Consider the following 20,240-nt stretch of genomic DNA (forward strand, 5'->3'; position numbering starts at 1 on the left):
AATGAGAAGCAGCAGGCACGTGTTCTCCAGGCCCTGGAAAGGCTAGCGTCCCTCTTGGTACACACGCCAAGCTGGACCCGCTCATTTAGAGGGGGCGTCAGATGTGTCGCCAGCTCCTCCTTGGACACTTCTCTGCACTGCGTGTGTCTATGCTGCAGCGATGTCGTAGGTTTATGTCTTGTTCCCAGGGAATCCTTGCCGTAGTCCTCCCGTGGGGATCAAGTGGCTGCCTGTAAGGTACCTGACTGGCAAGAAGGTGGGTAGTCAGGAAGATAGCTGTCCTCCGCCTCCGCAGCGCCTGTGCCTCCAGATGCCTGTGATTGCTTCTGACTTCCCCTGCACCCGCCTCTAGCACCGTCAGCCTGAGAGTCAGGTAGGTTCTCACCTCATGGGGCTCCTCAGCCTGCTCTGCACTTGGTCTTGGTAGGTGTTTTCTTTACAAGGTGTCCTCCAAGACCCCTTCCTCAACACCATGTGCAAACCAAGTATCAGGAGGAGCCACTGGGCCCGCCTGCTGACTGTATGTTGCCAGCTGAGGAAAGACTAACTTTCCTCCTACTAGGAATCTGAACGGGCTAGGCAGCCAGAGATAAAACACCCAAGACGATGCAGCTAAGTGGTGTGCACTTTGAGAGGCAGGAGGACTGGGAGTTCAAGGCCAGCCTGAGCTGCAGGAGGCCCTGCCTCAAAAGACAAACAGCAAAACAAAGAGCTAGGTGTAGTGGTGCACACCAATAATCCCAGCACTCGGGAGGCAGAGGCAGGTGGATCTCTGTGAGTCAGAGGCCAGCCTGGTCTACAGATGAGTTCCGGGGCAGCCAGGGCTGAGGAGTTCGGCCATCGTGGAGAAGGCTTATCCAAAGGTGAGCTCATCAGTGGGAAAGGCATCTGCCCGTCTACGTTACTGTAATGCTGTTCACAATTGCTAAGACAGATGTGATAGTGTGTGCCCATAATCCCTGGGCTTGGGAGGCAGAAGCCACACATTTAAATCCAGGGCTGCATAGCAAGACCCCCCCCCACACACACACACACCCAAAAAAAAAGGAAAAAAAAAAGACTCAAAGTGTTCCTTAACTGCTGAGCAAAATGTAGTCCGTATGCGCAGTGGAATAGTCCCCACTGTGAAGGACAAGTCCTGTGTCTCTGACACTGGAGCGAGGCCACACGCTCTCACTCCCGCCAAGTCTAGTAAGGATGCTGATCTTACCAAAGTTCAGAGCAGGGGTTACAGAGCTGGGGGGCAGGGATGAGGGGAGGGTTCCGGCACTTAGAAAGGAGACAGTGTATTCTGGTGCTCTACAGTGTATTTTAAAGAAGCAAAAAGAGGACTGAGTGTTCTCAGCACAAAGCCAGGCTGGGTGTTTGTTGTTGTTGCGCACACACACACACACATACACCTCGTCCCACCCCTCACCCCGCCTGGTGAGGCACTACAGTAGATACATATAGCAACATGGTACCGCCTGTGTGCAGTTTTCTTTTCTCTCTCTCTCTCTCTCTCTCTCTCTCTTCTCTCTCTCTCTCTGTGTGTGTGTGTGTGTGTGTGTAGCCCTGGCTGTTGTAGACCAGGCTGGCTTCAAACTATGATCCTCCTGCCTTTGCCTCCTGAGTGCTGGGTTTAAAAGCGTGTGCCACTACTGCCTGGCCAAGTGTTTATTTTTTAAAAGACCAATTAATCACAATTGTTGGAAGTATGGAAGGAAGGAGGAAAAGAAGAAAAGGATGGAGGGAAAGAGAGGAAGAGGGAGCAGGAGATAACAGGAGAGGGGGAGGAAAGCGGGGAGGGAGAGAGAGAGAGAGAGAGAGAGAGAGAGAGAGAGAGAGAGAGAGAGAACAAGCCAGCCAGCCATTTCCTTTTAGATGAATTAGTTAGTCCGTGTGGACCGAGACGGGTTCTCCCCTGGGTCGGACTGCGACGTGAGAGGAGACCAGGAGCAGGGAGGGGCCTGGGGCAGGGAGGAGCCTGGGGGCAGGGAGGGACCTGGGGCAGGGAGGAGCCTGGGGGCAGGGAGGAGCCTGGGGCAGGGAGGAGCCTGGGGGCAGGGAGGGGCCTGGGGGAGGGAGGGGCCTGGGGGCAGGGAGGGGCCTGGGGCAGGGAGGAGCCTGGGGCAGGGAGGAGCCTGGGGCTGCGGGCTCACGACACTGGGACACGGGACAGGGTCCCTCCACTGCCTTTTCTGCTGCTTGCTAATTTTCCGTCTGGAACCTCATTGACCTCACCCAGTCTCTTGCTGTTCAGGTGGACCCCTGGGCTTGTGCTTTGGGGACGGGCTGGGTCCTGAGTGGCGCTTGTCTCTGTGAACAGGACCTTTTGGTTTTGAAGTGTAGCGACCACATTTTCTCTTTTCTTCCTTTCTCCTTCATAACAAAAAAAAAAAAAAAAAAAAAAAAAAAAACAAGCCTGACTGTCATTTGGTAAGTTCATTAACTAATTCTCTTCAGTCCAAGGGATCCATATCAGCCTGCGATTTGTGTATATTCAATTTGTCGGACAGCTCTATTGACGAAGTCCTCATTACCTGCACGTTTTTGTGCAGGGAGGCTGGAGTAAGCAGCCTGCTGCCTTATCTGACGGCTGTTCCCAAGTCTGGCTATAGATTTCCCACTGCCCTGTGGGTGTCTGGAAGGGTCATTTTAGCAGCATTTACATTCCTGAGGAGTTCAGGGCTTTATTTCCCCTGGTCCGGGGTTCTCAGAGTTCATTTGTTGAGGTCAAGGACGCTGAATTCTCAAGAAAGGAAATTTAACAGAATATGGAGAGGGAAGAAAAGCCAATGTGCCGCCATCACTCACAGGGTAAAAGGAGACAGCCTGACTGTCACAAGGCCCCTGCCCACCCTGCTTCTGGCTCCTTAGAGCGGCACAGAGAACACCTTAGTCGCCTTGGTAGTGGTAGGCGCTATGGCGGTTCTCCTCCCCTCCCCGTGCCGCAGCCTGCACACGTGTTCTTTGTGTTGACATCCAGCGCAGGGGCCACGGTAAACAGGGCTTTAGGCACACGGGGCTTGGGGACGCTAGCACAGAGCTGTGGTGGAAGACAGGGGAGGAAATCAGCTCAGGGTCCCTGCCAGTAAAGAGATGGTGAGGGATAGCGCGGGCTTCTGCGATCCTCTGGGTGGAGGACGACAGCTCAGAGGTTAAGGGCATGCAGGGCCCTTTTAGTCGACTGGGGTTCCAGCACCTAGGTCAGGTTGGCTCACAGCTGCCTGTCACCCCAGCTCCAGGCGCTCTGAACCCCTCTTCTGGACATCAAAGACACACTCTCACAGGTACAGCTTCCTACACTCACTCTATCCTCAAAAAAAAAAAAAAAAATCAGTCTTGGAGCTGGAGATAGCTTAGTGCTTAAAAGCACTGGCTGCTCTTCCAGAAACCCTGGGTTCAGTTCCCAACGTCCATGTGGTGACTCACAGCCATCTGTAACTCTAGTCCCAGGGGATCGGATGGCCTCCATTGTCACCATGCACACATGTGATACACAGATATAGATGCAGGCCAAACACCTATATTCATAAATAAATAAGCAAAATTTAAAATCAGATATAGCTTTTTAAAGATAGAGACGTGAACAAGACTAGGGTCTTTGCCAATGATGGGTCAGTCGAGCCCAGTTTTTAGGGTCTGCGATGGGCAGTGGCTGCCTCAGGATTTAGGACGTTGCTCCTGGCTCTACTCAGCTCTCTACCTCACTACTGTGAGACGGGCTCCAGCTGGGGCCTAGAGGGGTCTGTTTTCACAGGTGGCCCCGTACACACGAGCATCCACTGGAGTTGCTGCTCCTATTCCTGGAAGCCTGAGTCTGAACCCACTCTCAGGTGTGGGTCATTTGCCCAAGGATTCGGCTGTGATGTTCTGAACGCTTCCTCCTGGGCCTTCCTGGGCCTTCCGGCCTGGCTCAGAGTCCATTGCATCAGGAGGACCTATGCATTAGCATCAGGTGATGGGAAAGGAGCTCAGAGCAAAAAAATTAGCAGAGCTCTGCAGTTCCTTTCCACAGAGAGCATCCAGGGCGGCTGCTGGCCAAGCTAGGGCAAGTGTAGGCCCCCCTCTGTTTGTGGTGATGGCCAGGTATGAGCCCCCCCAATCCTGTGGTGATGGCCAGGCATGGGTCCCCCCTCTGTCCCGTGGTGATGTCTGTGGAGCCTAAGAAGTGCTTCTGACTCTAGGAGGGGCTTGGGGCATCTAGACCATAGTTACCTCTGATGGCCCTTTCTAGGGTGATGTTGATTCGGCCCTGTCAGCCAGGTGTAAGCTTTCGCACCCTTGCAGAGGGGCTGCCTGAGGTAGACAGTTCACCCCTGAATAACTAGTCCCCAAACTTTTGTGAGTCAAGAAACCGCAAATTGAAAGTTGGATAACTGGTTAATAGATGCCGTCCCGGCCTTACTTCCCACACCTGTGCCGGCTCAGCAGGCAGAGCTCGCAGGCCCTGGAAGACGGTGGGAGTGTGGTAGCTCCAGAACTCTCTGTCCTGGGATCTGCGGTGAGTGAAAGCGGAGAAGTGGGTGGTTTGGCATCTAGCGCCCAGCGCAGTGGCGGGAGGGTGAGCGCCTCCTGAGAGAATCTGCTGGGGACAGACTCCCCGAGGCCATACAATTATTTTCCAGTTTGACTCCTGTGTCCTCTCAAGTCTTAGCACGCTGCTCTTGGCTTTACGGGCCAGATGGAAGCCGAACAGGGAACGCTTTTGAGTGTGATAACTCTATTGTTTGAGAAGATAGGCAGAAATGGGCAGAGGGGCTTCTGAATCCACTTATTGGCACCCTAGCAGGCACAGGGGCCTTCTGCACCCACCCCCCAAGAGGCTGCAATGTTCTCCCAGGATCCTGAATCGGAGGCTCTCCTATAGGGTACAAAGCTTTGCTCCCAGGGGACCAGGCCTAGGTGTGTATGAGTGTTTCCTGTGGGGTGGGCTGCTGCCTAGGTGTGTATGCGCGTCTCCTGTGGAGTGGGCTGCCCTGCAGCAGGCCCCTCTAGCCCCTGGAGCCCTGAGGGGACCGTTTTAAGGTCACGTCTCAACTCTGGAGGAGGGTGAGAGGGGATGGATGGAAGCCCTAGTTCCCGGTATATAATTAGACGGGAGTCCTCCTGGAGGTGCAAAAAAGAGGCCAAGGACAACCTAAGCAAAGCCTAGAGATTGCGGCTCACAGTGGCCCGGGCAAGCAGGCCAAGGGAGATTTCGTCTCTGGCCAGCAGGTTAGGAGGGCCCTTTCAGAGAGGAGCATCCCTAGCTTCCTTTGGGGGTTTTCTGTCCCAAGTGGGAGCTCAAGGGGAGCTAGCAGCAACTGTGGCTCTGTCACTGGTGGCCCCTGTGGCCCCTGGCTGCTGTGAGTACCGTAAACCTGTGGGCCTCCTTATTTACAACAAGATCCCCACCCCACCCCCAGGCCGGCTCTTCTGAGCTCATCTTTAAGCGATGGTGAAAACGTGTGTCTTAGTAGCTACAGATAGGGCGGGTGTGCATTCTGCGAACCTGTGTTCAGAAGCTCCTTCCAGAGCTAGGACTTTTCGTCTCCCCTTCCTCTCCCCCATCCCCAGAAGAGAATTTCAACTTCAAGACAAACAACTTCATTTACAAGTGTGCCTCTAATTAGCTGCAGAATTAGGAAAGCCGAGTTTTCCCCCACAGATCGGCTAAACCCTCGAGGGAGCCTGGTGGAATAGAGAGAATCGCATTTCCAATTATTTTGTTGAATTGCTAATTTAGTTATTGTGCCTGGTGTAATTGTGATGGGTATTGGGTGTGCAATTCAATTTGTTTTAAATATTTGTGGGAAGGCTGATCAGTAATGGAGCTGACCTATTTTATGGCCCAAATTGAGAAAAAAAAAGACTAAAACATAACAGCCACAAGATATAGTTTGTTTCCATTTTTATTCGGCGCTCTCTCATCCCTCTTAAGACCACGGATGCAACAAAAGGGTTAAATCAAAAGACGACAGCATTTTGATCTTCTCCCTTTGAAGGCAGAACTGGCCCTGGGTAAGTTTAGTATACGGTTGGACGCTGGAGCATTCTGCAGGGCTGAGTAGTCTCCTCCCCATTGCCTCTGGACCTACAAGTGACCCGGGGAGCCGTCTTGGGAACTGTGTAAACCTTGGAAGGGATACCTGCAGTGGAGTACTCGGTCATCTCTGGGAGGGGGGACTCCACTGGCTGATGTCCAGGGTGGAGCCCGGTGCCTGCACGGAGGGAAAGGACCTTTGGTTCATGAGCTTGGAGCCCAGGGCTTGGTGACCAGGGTCCTAGCCCCACACGGGCTGCTCACACAGCTCCTACTGCTCACCTGGAGCCTCACACTGCTAAGCAGAGCCCTAGAAGAGTTTGAGAAAAGCCAACAGTAAAAATGGGTCAGAAGGGCAGTTGTATGATTTGATCCTAAAAGGGTTCAGTTTTTAGTCCAGTTTGCTTATAAAAGAGCCTGGGGCTGACACTCCTCTTCAGGGGAGACAGTGACAAAGCTGCGGCTGGGCACCTCCTTTAACAAGGTTTACTAGAGGACCCAGAGACAGCAGCTGAGGGTGCATCCTGGTGCCGAGAAGGGGAAGCCACGAGAGAAAACAAACAAAAACCCAGCAGTCAGAGAGGGCATCTGGGGCAGGTGCGCCAGGAGAGTCTGGGCGCTGGTGCACGGTGCCCCTTGTCACTCTTGTCCCTTCGGGCACACTTTGTAGCTTTTACTATTTATGCGGCTCAAAATCCACTCCTTTGGGGCATAAGATTTTATCTTTTGTGTGTGTGTCTGTACTGCACGCATGCCTGGAGCGTGCAGAGGCAGAAGAGGGCATTACGTCCCTTGGAACTAGAGTTACAGCCGGCTGTGTGTCATTATGTGAACACTGGGAATCAAACCCTGGTCCTGTGGAAGAGCAGCCAGTGCTCTTAACTGCTGAGCCATCTCTTCAGCCCCCCAATCCACCCACCGTAAACCTCTAGTTCCGTGGTTCTCAATAAGTCTGTAGAGTTGTAATGACAGGAACGGTCCAGTTTTAGGGTATTTTCATCACCACCCCTCACCGGGCTCCTCCATTCTGATAGTCAGTGCATCCCTGCCCCGGGCCCAGGAATAACTTACTTCCCGAAGCTGCAAGCACCATTCCTAGATGTTTTCTATAAAAAGCTCAGACAAGTAGCTTCTGTCAGGCACGAAGCCCATCTCTCAGGCAGCTCATCCACCATACGGCTAATGCCACATTTTGTGTGCCTGCTCAGCTCTGGAGAGAGGGTGCACACGACTGATGATGAACGCACGGCTTTGTGGGCCACACTCTCATTTCTCTTGGGGAAGCAGGGCATTCCTGGCTGTGTAAGTTAGGGGTGACTTCATGGTTCACTTTTTATGAACTTGACAGAGTTTTTCCACAGCCCTGTTTCTCCACAGTCAGCCGATGCTTCCTGGCAGCCTTCTGTCTGCGACCATCTTAGTGAGGACCCTCAGCAAGGCTTCCAAGCGCTCATCCCTGCACCCGATGTGGGAAGAGTGCTCAGACCTTTGTTAGCCATTTGTTTATTTTTAATGGACTCATCTTAGTGTGTTGATTCCGTGTACATTTTGAATGTGAGACCTTTATTAGATAAATGGTTGGCTTGTCTTCCTTTTCTTAATAACAGACGCATTTTGAAATACAAAACATTTAATTTTGGCAAAACTTGAGCTAGGTGTGTGGTGCACTCCTTTGACCCCAGACCTCAGGAGGCAGAGGCAGGTGGATATCTGGGTTTGAAGTCAGCCTGGTCTATATAGTTCCAGGCAGCCAGGGCTACATAGTTTAAAAAAAAATCTGACTTCTTTTTTCTGTTATGGTGTTAGTGTCACTTATAAGAAGGCTTTGTCTCCCAAAGTCACACACGTGCCGACAGCTTCTCTCAAGTCAGAGCTCTCCCAGTTTTTGTCTGCTTGGTTTGTGAGACAGGCGCTTGCCATGAGCCCAGGATCCTCCTGCCCAAGTCTCCTGAGTCCAGGCTCACCCGGCCAGTTCTTACACATGTGTCTGCTATCTGCCTGCCTTTGGTCTGGGTGGAAGTCTGAGAATACAGTTTTATGTACAGATAGTCTTCACAGACCATCTGCTGACAGATTTTCCTGAGACTTTAGTCCAAAATCATCTGACCATAAATGTAAGATTCATAGACTCTGCCTGCTTTATACTGCGTCTGGTTTTGAAATCAGTCATCTTAAATACCGTAGATATTTCTCAGAATTGTTTTGGCTGTCTGATCTCTTGCCTTTCCATAACATTTTAGGGTAAATTTGTTAATTCTTTTTTTGAGATAGCCCAGGCTGACCTCAAACTCCCAGCACTCCCGGGTTATGCTGGGGATCAAACCCAGGGCTTCGTGCGTGCGTGCTAAGCAAGCCCTTCTCCCACAGAGCTCCACCCCAGGCTCCACACTGTTGATTTCTATAAGGAAGCCTGCTGAGTTGGGCATGGGTACACACACCTTTTCTTGGGAGGCTGAGGCATAGGACTGTTTGAGGCCCTGCATTAAAAAATACCATGAAAACCAAATAAAACTTTGCAGGTCAGTCTGGGAGAACTGCCATCTGAACCCCAAGACTCTGACTCACAAGTGTGGGATCCACTTTTCCTTTGCTCCTGTCTAGTTTCTCTCAGCAGTGTTATAACTTCTCGTGGACAAATCACAGTCCTTCTGTGAGATTACTAAATATCTGTTTTTGGTGCTGTTAATGGAACTCATTTCCATTCATTGGTTTCTCCTTGCTAGCATACAGAGATAAGAATCTTATTTGTTTTGTGATTTTTTGTTTGTTTGTTTGTTTGAAACAAGGTCTCACTATGCAGCCCAGGCTGGCCTGGAACTAGGTAGCGCAGGCTGGTCCTGAACTCATGACAGTCCTCGAGCTTCAGCCTGTAAGGGTGAGCCACCATGCCTGGTACAACCCAGGTTTCTAAGTGTTTTTCATGATCTCTCAGCCTGTAATTTTCTTTAGCGTACAGCCCCCTGTTGAGTGGCTAGCGTAGGTGTGCGGCCTTATTTCATCTCAGTGAGCATCATCAGGCCCTCGTGACTTGCTTTCTCAGGACAAGGTTGTTCTCAGTTTGTGAGGATTGTGGTGTGGATTGGTGCTGGACGTCCAAATGCATTTGCTGACACTACTCTATGGCCAGAGGGTTCATTCTGCCCTTTATTGATGTGTGTTACATTGATTTTGGATTTTAAACTAATCTTGTACTCCTGGGATGAATGGCAACTGGCTATGGGGCATACCTTTAAAAAATTAACATTACTGAACTGCTTGCTCATATTTGTTAAGATTTTTGTGCTATTTGAGACAGGGTCTCACCATGTGGCCCTGACTGGCCTGAGCTGTGCTCAGACTCACAAGAGATTTGCCACCGGACGGTGGTGGCGCACGCCTTTAATCCCAGCACTTGGGAGGCAGAGGCAGGCGGATCTCTGTGAGTTCAAGACCAGCCTGATCTACAAGAGCTAGTTCCAGGACAGGCTCCAAAACCACAGAGAAACCCTGTCTTGAAAAACCAAAAAAAAAAAAAGGAGATTTGCCTGCCTCTGCCTTCTGAGTGCTAGGATTAAAGAATTGCACCACCATGCCTGGACCTGCCAATGTTTTTGGCATCAGTGTTCATGATGAACAGGTGCTTCCTGTGGCTTTCGTATCAAGGCACTGGCCTAATGGAATGAACCAGGTGTGCCCTCTTCTCCATCACAGGAGGCAGAAGCTTCTCTTTAGATCTGAGCATGTGCTCCTAGGAGGCTCTTACAATCCTGGCCCTGTGCACCCTGGTGCCCTTTCCTCTCTCACTTTCTTTCTATATTTTATATAAATGGATATTTTGTTTGCATGTCTGCACATCAGAGGAGGGTATCTGCCCCCGCGGGACTACAGTTACAGATGGCTGTGAGCTGCCATGTGCGTACTGGAAATTGAACCCAGGTCCTCTGGAAGAACAGTCAGGGTTCAGTGTTTTTATTTATTTATTTGCTTATTTGTTTACTTATTTATTGAAGCAGGGTTTCTCTGTGTAACAGCCTTGGCTGCCCTGGAACTCACTCTATAGACCAGGCTGGCCTCGAACTCACAGAGATTCTCCTGCTTCTGCCTCCCAAGTGCTAGGATTAAAGGAGTGCGCCACCACCTGATGTGGTCAATGTTCATAACTGCCGAGCCACCTCTCCAGTCCTTCATTCCTAATTTGGGAAGTTTGTCTGGTGTGGCCTTTTTAAAAAGCTAACTTTTGGGGCTGGAGCAATGGCTCATTGGTTAAGAGCACCTGTCTGTAATTCCAGTGCAGGGGATCCAATACCCTCATATGGACATACATGTAGGCAAAATACCAATGCACATAAAAGTAAATATAAAAAAAAGCTGATTTTGGCTTTGCAGGTTTTTCTCCATCTTCACCATTTTCTTTCATTCACGTTTACCTTTCTCCTGCATTCCATTTGCTTTGGGCTTTCTGCTCTCTGTCCAGGATTGGATGTTGGTCTTGAGCAACAGTTAGACTATCGCTCCAGGTCCAGATCTGCTACTGTTAAATGACTTTCCCTTCCCTCCTCCTTAAAAAAATTACTTTTTCTGTGTATGGTTGTTTTGACTGCATGTTTGTCTGTGCACCGTGTGTGCCCAGTGCCCACAGGAGCCAGAAGAGGGCACAGCATCAGATGTGCTGGAACTGGAGTTACAGGCTGTTGTGAGCTGCCTTGTGGGCACTGGGAATCAAACCCTGGTTCCCTGCAAGAGCAGCACTCTTAGTTGCTGAGCCATCTCTCCAGGCTGCCATTTCCTTTTTTACTTTTCCTTGAGACAGCATCTCACTTTGTAGCCATGGCTGGCCTCCAATTCTCTCCATCCTTCTCCCTCCACCTCCCACATGCTGGGATTATAGGCATCTGCTACCATGTATATTTCTGCACCACTTGTGTCTCTTTTCCACTGTTAATTTTGCCTTTTGTATTTTGGGACTGGTTGCTAGGAGTGATTACTATAGCTCCACGACAGATGGGTGTGTTTATTATAAATGTCTGCTTGTCTCTAGAGATAATTTTTTTTTTTTGAGATGGGGTCTCTCTACATAGCCCTGGCTGTCCTGGAACTAGACCAGGCTAGCACTGAACAGAGTTGCTGGAATTAAAGCCATGTGTCATTAAGCATGGCCTATCTAATCATATCTTCAATGGATACATTCCCCAGCATTAACAAAGCTATAAAACCCTTAAGACTTGTTTGCACACCCAGGTTTTCTGCACATTTACTTCGAACCTGATTTTGAATATAGTGTTTCTGGTACACACTATTTTTGTAATTGGTGGATTATTTTTTTCTGCTAGTCTCTATCTTTTGATTATAGTGTTAATTCCCTTGAAATTCAAAATAATGTTTGTGGACAGGAGGCAATCTGGCCAATATTGTCATCCCACTGATTGCCAGAGTCCCCTTAGCTCATCTCCGCCTTCCTTGCGCTCCACGTGCGTCCTAACAAAGCTGATGGGACTGTTCTTTGCACAGCTGGCTCTTCTGCTAGACCCTGTGATAAGGTCTCAGGTTTGATAGAACTTCTGATTTGTCCCTCATTGAATATCTTATATGTTGAATAGCATGCCATTTTTGTAGCATATATGTGTAGATCCCATATAGTGGTTAAATAAATGTGATACCCTGAAGCATGCATTTAAAAATGCTAAGCATATTTATGCTTCTCTGTACCAGATTTCCAAACCTTTTCATCCCACCCCAGCCTTGGCTACTTTATTCTCTCTCTCTCTCTCTCTCTCTCTCTCTCTCTCTCTCTCTCTCGTGTGTGCACATGTGTATGTAACTTTATGTCAACAGTTACCTGGGCTGACTCCACTTCCCGCCTATTGTGAAGATTGCCCGTGAGCTTGGCACTATCTCACTCCTTCAGTTGTTGGGGAGATGTATCTAGAATGGATCTCTGGATCATATGGAGTGCTGTTTAAAAGGTTTTGGTGAGGGACGGGGGAGGTGAAGAGATGACTCAGTGTTTACTGCTCTTCCAGAGGATCCCATGTTCTTTTTTGGCCTCCACAGGCACCTGCATAATATGGTATACATGTGACCAACACACAAATAAACAATGAAAAGGTTTTGGTGGAACTATTTTCCTAGCCGTTTTTGTATCTATCTCCACGTTCTTAGCGACACTCACTTTAACATCAGTCATCCTAACATACTCGAGGTGACACCTTGCTGTGCTCTGTCATTCTCTATCAGTGATGCTATCAACAATGTTTCCGGTCACTCATGTGTCCCCTGCAGAGAGATATGTAAGTACTTCACTTACATGGGCTTTGCTTCTGCAGAGATGAGCTCTTTATATATTTTAGATATCAACCCCTTATCGTCATAAGATATGCACATATGACTGATGTTGTCATACTTGTGGTTGTCCTAAGGATATCCAGCAGGCTAGAAATCAGTACAATTCTGGCAATGTCTAGAAGCATGGTTCTAATGCAGCGGTCTTTCTTCTTCCTCTTCTGTGCAATTGTCATGCATGGTATATTATAAAATATACATTTTTTTTAAACTTGCATTTCCATTTATGGGAGGTGGCATGTGCCAGTGTATACATGTGGCAGTCAGGAGACAACTCTCTGGAGTTGGTGCCTTCCGTCCACCATGTGGGTTCTGGGGATTGAACTTGGGTTGTCAAACTTGCTTATAAGTCTTTACCACCGGGGCCATCTTGCTGGTCCACTCTTTAACTGAATTTTTAAGACAAGGTCTCGTTATACAGTTCAGGTTGCGTTGAACTTGGAATCTTTCTGGCCAGGCAGGTACAGCTACACTGGGCATAACTGTGTATCTATTGGTGGCTACAGAAAATATAGGATTTTTGTATTATCCATGGTATTTCTCTTTCCTGGAGCCTTATCTCTTTGTAGATTTGAATTGCTACTTGAAATCATCTTTTTAATTGAATGACTGCTGCCCTGTATCTATTACCTTTTATGGGAATGTCTTTATTTTACCTTTACTTATTTTAGAGATAGTTTTTCTATCCTAATGGCTCCTTTTCTTTATCCCCCCCCCCCCCGCCCCGAGACAGGGTTTCTTGTGTGTAGTCCTGAGTGTCCTGTAACTCAGAGATCCACCTGCCTCTGACTCCTGGGATTAAACATATGTGCTACCACGACCTGGCTTTTCCTTTTTAAAAATTATTTTTATTATTTAAAATTTTACATGTGTGTACCAGATGCCTGTGGAGAACAGAATAGGGTATTAGACCCCCAGGAGCTTGAATCGTAGACAGCTGTGATCTGCCCAGTAAGGGTGCTGGAAACTGAACTCAGGCCCTCTGAAAGAGCGGCAAGTGCTCACTGCTGAGCCATCTCTCCAGTCTCTATCCTCAGGATTCTTGGTTGCCTTTTTTTTTTTTCTCACACAGTATCAGTTCATTGCCTCCTAGTGATGGCGTGGGGCGTGTCTTGCTATCCCCTGTACAATTTGCTCAGGCTCTCATCTTTTAGTCATTTGATTGTGTTTCCTTCTCTTGGTGTTGATGGAGCTTCTTGGTTATCTGATTGGGCAGTTTTCTCCAGTTACCTTTCTGCTCCTTCTCTGCCTCTGGCTCTACTGGCATGTTCAGGGTTGCTGCGTTAGAATTTAAGGCTATTTATTCTTTTGTTCTTGTTTTCCCAGTTTTTTTTTTTTTTTTTTTTTTTTTTTTTTTTTTTTTTTACATCAGATGCTTCTACTGCTATCTTCAGTTTACATGGCCGCTTTCCAGAGTCTGTCCACATTCTAGCACATTTTAGTCATTTTTGTTTGACAGGGTCTCTGTGATCCTCCTGCCTTTGCCTCCTGGATGTTAGGATTGCAGGCATGCATCCACTCATTAGGATGTCTTTAAAAATATGTTTCTTTATTGAGATTCTCCATTGGCTAATTCACTGTTGCACACTCTGTTTCCTTTCATTGGTTCTGTTGAATTGAATGCAGCAGGGCCTTGTGTATGTTAAGCACATGCTGTCACTGAGCCACATTCCTGACCCTGATCATTTTGTTGTGTTTCGAGACAGGGTTTCTCTGTAGCTTTGGAGCCTGTCCTGGAACTAGCTCTTGTAGACCAGGCTGGCCTCGAACTCACAGAGATCCACCTTCCTCTGCCTCCCGAGTGCTGGGATTAGAGGCGTGCGCCACCACCGTCCAGCCCCTTATCATATTTGTAATAGATGATTTGAGGTCTCTAAATTCAACATCTGTACACACACAGAAGATCTGACTTTTTCCCGTGGGGATGAGTTTTTATTTGAATGTATCAGTTCTGGTTGAGAAAAAAAGGGTATCAATTTTAGTAATTAGAGGCTCTCAACTTTCCCTTTGTTAAGGAGGTTCTTATTTATTATCATTATTTTTGGTTAAGGCTAGCTCTTATATATAGCTCAGGCTGGTCCTGAACTTGCTATACAACGAAGGCAGCTTTGAACTGCTGACCTTCCTGCTCCTCCCTCCCAAGCTTTTTCTTAACACCTCTGCTTAATCTGTGGATTTGGTTTCCCATACGGCACAAGAGGCAATGTTCCCATCCTCTCCCAGCTTCGTAAGCCACCCTGTGCCTATGGTCAATGGTTTGGGCAGATATTCCTCCTTTGTTGTCTATTTGTGTTTATCTGAGGGTGCACACTCAGTTTGAAAGTCAGCCCTAGCTTGCACTTTTTCCCTATTCAGGTATTCTAGCAAGACCTCCATGGCTGTCTCACTTCCCACTCTGACAACCTGGGTAGGCTGCTGGTCTGATGTCAGGATCATGCCAGGCTAGGTGGGCACTGGTCTTCCCCACATATTCACCAGTTACTACTGCCAGTGGGCATGGGGTGATACTTGGACATCAGCTTTATCCAAGACTCCAGATTAGAATGTTTTTAGAGCCTGATGCAATCATGGGATCTCCTCACTCCTTTCTTTGCATCCCAGGGAAAGCAAGTGTTACTCCAGAAGGCCTTTGAGCCTTTTGGTGAAGGTAGCCAGGCTCAGCGGCCAGTCTTCTGATGGCTGCATTGTTCCTCATTGTTCACTTCTGCTTGGCATTCATGTCTACTCAATGTCTAGATGATCCCTGGACCAAAAGGGATAATGGATAATTCCCTGACAAAGTCCTATGGGTGATGATGGGTCCTTAGTCTTCTAAGGAATGGACAGGTAGGGCTGGTAAAATGGCTCAGTGGGTAAGTCCTTGCCACACAGCTTAATAAACTGTGCTTGGTCTCCTGAACCCATGCTGTCCTCTGACCTCCACATGTGCACTATGGCACACTTGTGCCTTGAGAACGTGCTAGTGACACCCAGCAGTAGAGTCGTGATGACTGATGGGACTTCTTGGCGGGAGCCTTCCCAAGGGTGGGAAAAAGAGCTCTGCTCAGGTTCATCGAGTCCAGTTTTGAGGCAGGGTCTTGTTATGACCTGGCCTGGAACTTGCTGTGATTCTCTTGTTCCTGCCTCCAGAGTGCTGGGATTACAGGTGTGCACCACCACGCCCAGCTTTATCTGCACTCTGTGGTGTGGCTATCGAAGGGCCCTGGTAGGACAGGCAGAATGCCGTTAGCCTTTCCTATAGCCAAGTGTGAGCTTTTAGTGTGGTTTCAATCTCTCAGCTCTAGCCACCTTCCTGCTTACGATAGAATGAGAGAGTCATGATGGTCTAGACCACTCTGGTTTCATGTCCTCTTGGGTAGAGGTGCCATTATCCTACTTGATCGACAGCTGCAGGACACCCTTCTTTGGGTGACGCTGCTCACTGAAGCTGTCCTAGTACCATTACTTTATAACTGCCCACCAGGATTTTCAGCCACCGCGAGGCATCCAGTTATGTCCAGGACTAGAGAAACTCCAGTAGACACAAAGACAACTCATGTCTGAGGTGCATGCACTTTCAGAATAAAGAGAACAGCTGTTAGTCTCCCATTATTTTCTGTACTTCTTGTCCGGGTGACCCTGCCAACTCGTGGACAATACATACACAAGAGAGGTGAGCTTGGATCCAGAGTTCATGGCACCCAGGACAGTGAACCAGGCGCCCTGGTCTAACCCTTCCACATACTGACCCACACTCAGGTATCAGAGGCATCTAAGAGCAGGGACACTGACTTCATTTCTGACACCTGTTTGCTTTGTCCATCACCCCCCAAAAAACTACTTTGCTTTCATCCAGCACCCCAGTAGTTCTGAATAACTGCAGACACCACATTCCTCCTCTTTCCTGACAAGAGGCTTTGACCCTCATTGTCTGTGTACTCACATCGTGCCTCAGAGCTCTTTGTCTCCCTGGGTGGATCAAGGGCAGTATGATGCTATCCCAGAAGCAACTGCCAGTGCTAGCTGAGCCCATACCCTGGCCCTGGCTGGCTCTCAGCCGCTGGCCCGGATTCTGTGCTGACTCAGGATTCCCTGCTCACAGGGTGCAGCTGCAGGCAAAGAAGCAGTTCTCACTGGATTCTGTATCCGCCTCCTACTTCTTGTTTTGAGGCAGTCTCATATATAGATCAGGGTGGCCTAGATCTCAAGCCTCCCTTCCTGCCCCTCTTTCTAGAACACTGACTTAGGGTAGTTCAAGTTAGTATTATATCTTGACATATCATTTTATAAAAAAAAAAAATCACCCTCTGCTTTACAAACAAAACACAACCCCTAAACCAGAATCAAGTTTAATAATCAGCCAAGAGTTCCTTATCGCTTTCTTTGCTTGCAGTTCTTTCAGATGCTGCCTCAATTCCCCAGAGACACAGAGCTGGTCCTGAGGAACTGGTGGGGTGTCAAGGGCACACAATCATGTCTTTCCTGATCCTAGTACCATACATGCTCAGACTTCAAAACCCAGGAGACCTAAACACTGCCCCCAAAATCTTCAAGGGTGGGGTGGTCCCAGAGCTCATGGTGCTGAGGACACTGGAAATCCTGCATGCAGGCAGTTTTTCTCTGGAGCCAGTATCCATAAACAGGCTAAATCCCTTCTTTCTGATGTCTTTCCTGTCCCTGCTCTAAACCATTTCTCTCTTGGGAACTCCCACTCAGATCTCAGCAGTGAGCACGCTGTAGAACACTCTACGGAAACATTATTAAAGAACTCGTAATTATCTGGAGGGATCTGGAGTACTGGTAGTGCCCTATGACAAGGGGGCCAAGGCCAGCTTTGGACAGATACCCCATTCATTCTCAGCAATTTTAGGAGACAAAACCTCGTTGGTTGGTACTGTACAGTCAAGGAGGGGCTCTCCCTTCTCTCAGTCCCCAATGAACGTGGGACAAGAAAATGGGTGGCTGGCAATGGATTGAAATGACAAACGGTGGCTCTTCTACAAATGTGGAGGTTTATTTCAACAAAATGTGAAAAGAGTGCATTGGACTGAAGCCCCTTGCTCGTTGGCGTGTGTGTCCATCGAATTCTCACTGACACGAGTGAAGGCTGCTTTGTGAACGAAGTGAACAGATAATATGGCAATCTCAGTTCAAGCAAGTCTAGGTCAATATATCATTCATCCTCCTCCCTCAGTAACCTTGCATGTGTAATGGGCTGTGGGACCATCAGATTGCTTATGTGTTGTGGTTCTGACTTCTCCATATGAAAAGCCCCTGTCCTGGGGATGGGGCAGCAGGGAAAGGGGAGTTAGAAACACAGCCCATCTCACCTCTGAAGAAATGCCAGGACAGGCTTCCAGGAGGGTAAAACTTTCATACCACCAGCGATGTGTGGGACTGGATGTGCTGGAGTGATGCGGAGGCTGGAGACAAATCCCATCCTTACCCAGCAGGTAAGCAGAGAACCAGGGGCCAGGGAAGCTTCCTTCTGGACTAAGGATGCTCTCCACCTGCTCCTGCCTGCCTGTTCCTTCCACCAGGGCTCGTGGGAGCAGAACAGTTTGCATCCAGTCCCCCAGATGTCCACTTGCAATACTTGTGATGTGGAGCTGATGAGAAGTCCTCTGGAATACCAGAACGAGATGTTCCTGAAGAGGAGGCCAGCTCTTTCTGTAGAATCCAGGGTTAAGGCTCAGACTGAAGTATTCATGCCAATGGTTTCTGGGGCATCTTAGTGATTTCCTCCTGGGTCTCCAGTGAGAAACATTAGTCATACTGCAGGCACTGGAGGCTACAGCACTGACCATCTCCACTCTTGTAGTGGGAACACCGAGGCTCCTTTCTTGGATAAATGGGTTGTTAAGCTCTGCAGCTCACCTCTGAGGAGGCCCTGTTGCGGGCCTTGGAGAACCCAGAAAGTCTGGAAATACCAGCACCATGACTGAACTGTAAGGAATCTTAGGGGTAGGTGAATTCTTGTTCCCTGGATGCTTTCTCACACCAGGAAGGCCAGTGTCTGGTGCTGAAAGCCCAGCTGTCATCAAGGTGGACCTGCCATACTTTCTGCCAGGAATAGGGATGAGTAACTTTGTAGGCATGGCCCCACAGTGACAATCTTTCCAGTCCTCAGAAGAGACTTCTGTCTTGGACTACTCTCTGATAGGAAAGATAGTCTCCTTTTAGCTCACCACCTCAGGCTCTGCATTGCCTGCCTCCAAACACCCACACAGAGGTTATGGCATTGGCCTTTAGCTCCTGGGTATATAAGCAAGGTGGTGGCAGGTTGGCCATCTCCCCAGGTGTACTGAGAAGCCACTCAAGGTTGAGAGTGTTTTAATTGCAAAAATGACTTGATCTGCTTTTCAGCCTGCCTCTTAAATCATGGTTTTGCCCTCGTCTCTCATAAATAGGTATCTTGGTATAGTTAAATGGGGACTGTTCCTCTCCAGTGCCTGGTGTGTGCCAGGCTGCACATGGGGCAGTGATGGATGGACTTGAGTCTCCTCCATCCTCAGCCCCAGCCCTCCCCTGCTGCCTGCAGCTGCAGCTGTGGCTCATTGGGCAGGGGCTGCAGACGCTTGGACACTGTCCCCACAGCCCTGTGCTGGGGTGGGCAGGACAGGAGGCGGTCCTGCTTTTAGTCTAGTAAGACCTCATGGTACAGGCATGTACCCTTCATTGCCTTCTAGTCCTGTGCATGGAAAGAGGACTGTCAGCAGAGCTGGGCTAACAAATACTGAACCGGGTATGTGTGACTGGGCTTTGTGATCTACAGCCCAGGATGTCATGCAGAACCTGACACATTCAAGGGGAAGCAAATGCCACTCTGACTCCAGTACCGGGCGTCCGGTGCCTTCTCATTACAGTGGTTTCAGATGTAAGAGGCAGCCCTAGCTCTCTTCTCCAGAGACAGGGCAGGAATGGGTGAGAAGCATCTCCTACGTGGAAGGGGAATCCATGGTGGAGAGGATCCTTACAACTTCTGCTCGCTGAGTGGGTGAGATGTGCTGGGTCATATGGACGATGGAATCCATGGCAACTTCTGGATTGGCCTGTACCAAGCTGGAGAGAAGATTGGAGAAGGTGAAGAAAAGATAAAAAGCAGTGTCTAGACTGGGGCACTTAAGAATTGCCTGACAGACATGCTGACAAGGGCAGCTGTGCACAGTGAGCCCACCACCTCATGAGTTCTCCTTTGTTCAAACATCCCTAGCAGCTAAGGACTGTATAAAAGGCACTAGAAAACATTTTGCGATGTTAAAAAATAAGGAGCAATTAAAAAATAAACCCCAGCCAGGCCTTTAATCCTAGCACTTGGGCAGTAGAGATGGGGAGATATCTTGAGTATTTGAGGCCAGCCTGGTCTACACAGACAAACCCTGTCTTAAAAAATCTAAATAAGCTGGGTGGTGGTGGTGGCGCTTTTAACCCCAGCACTCGGGAGGCAGAGACAGGCAACTCCTCTGAGTTCCAGGACAGCCAGGGCAACACAGGAAAACCCTGTCTTGAAAAAACCTTAATCCCAGCACTCGGGAGGCAGAGGCAGGCGGATCTCTGTGAGTTCGAGACCAGCTTGGTCTACAAGAGATAGTTCCAGGACAGGCTCCAAAACCACAGAGAAACCCTGTCTCGAAAAACCAAAAAATAAAAAGAAAAACATAAATAAACCCCAAAACAAAAACAGTGGGGACATGTCATGGGAAAATGGTCTTTTATTCTGTAACTTGTATTATTTTTAACAAAATGCTGATTGGCCAGTAGCCAGGCAGGAAGTATAGGTGGAGCAATGAGAACAGGAGAATTTTTGGATGAGGAAAAGTCATTCTACAGTTGTCATCCAGACAGAGAGGAACCAAGATGTGACTGCCTTGCCGAAAAAGGTACCGAGTCATGTGGCTAGCACAGATAAGAATTGTGGGCTAATATAAGTTAAAAG

General features: G+C 48.8%; 1 protein-coding gene across 4 annotated transcripts in view; it reads right to left on the minus strand.

The window, feature by feature from the left end:
* Positions 1 to 17,299: 17,299 nt before the first annotated feature.
* Acaca (acetyl-CoA carboxylase alpha) overlaps positions 17,300 to 20,240 on the minus strand; it is a 273,487-nt gene continuing 270,546 nt past the window's right edge. For all 4 annotated transcript variants that reach the window (XM_041664329.1, XM_041664328.1, XM_041664331.1 and 1 more), the window contains one exon: positions 17,300 to 19,366. In XM_041664329.1, the coding sequence (XP_041520263.1) occupies positions 19,243 to 19,366 (124 nt within the window). In that variant the 3' untranslated portion in view covers positions 17,300 to 19,242. The remainder of the gene's footprint in view (positions 19,367 to 20,240) is intronic.

The sequence above is a fragment of the Microtus oregoni genome, unplaced genomic scaffold (assembly GCF_018167655.1).
Source record: "Microtus oregoni isolate MIOR12 unplaced genomic scaffold, Mior012 000015F_ref0000493, whole genome shotgun sequence".
NCBI lineage: Eukaryota > Metazoa > Chordata > Mammalia > Rodentia > Cricetidae > Microtus > Microtus oregoni.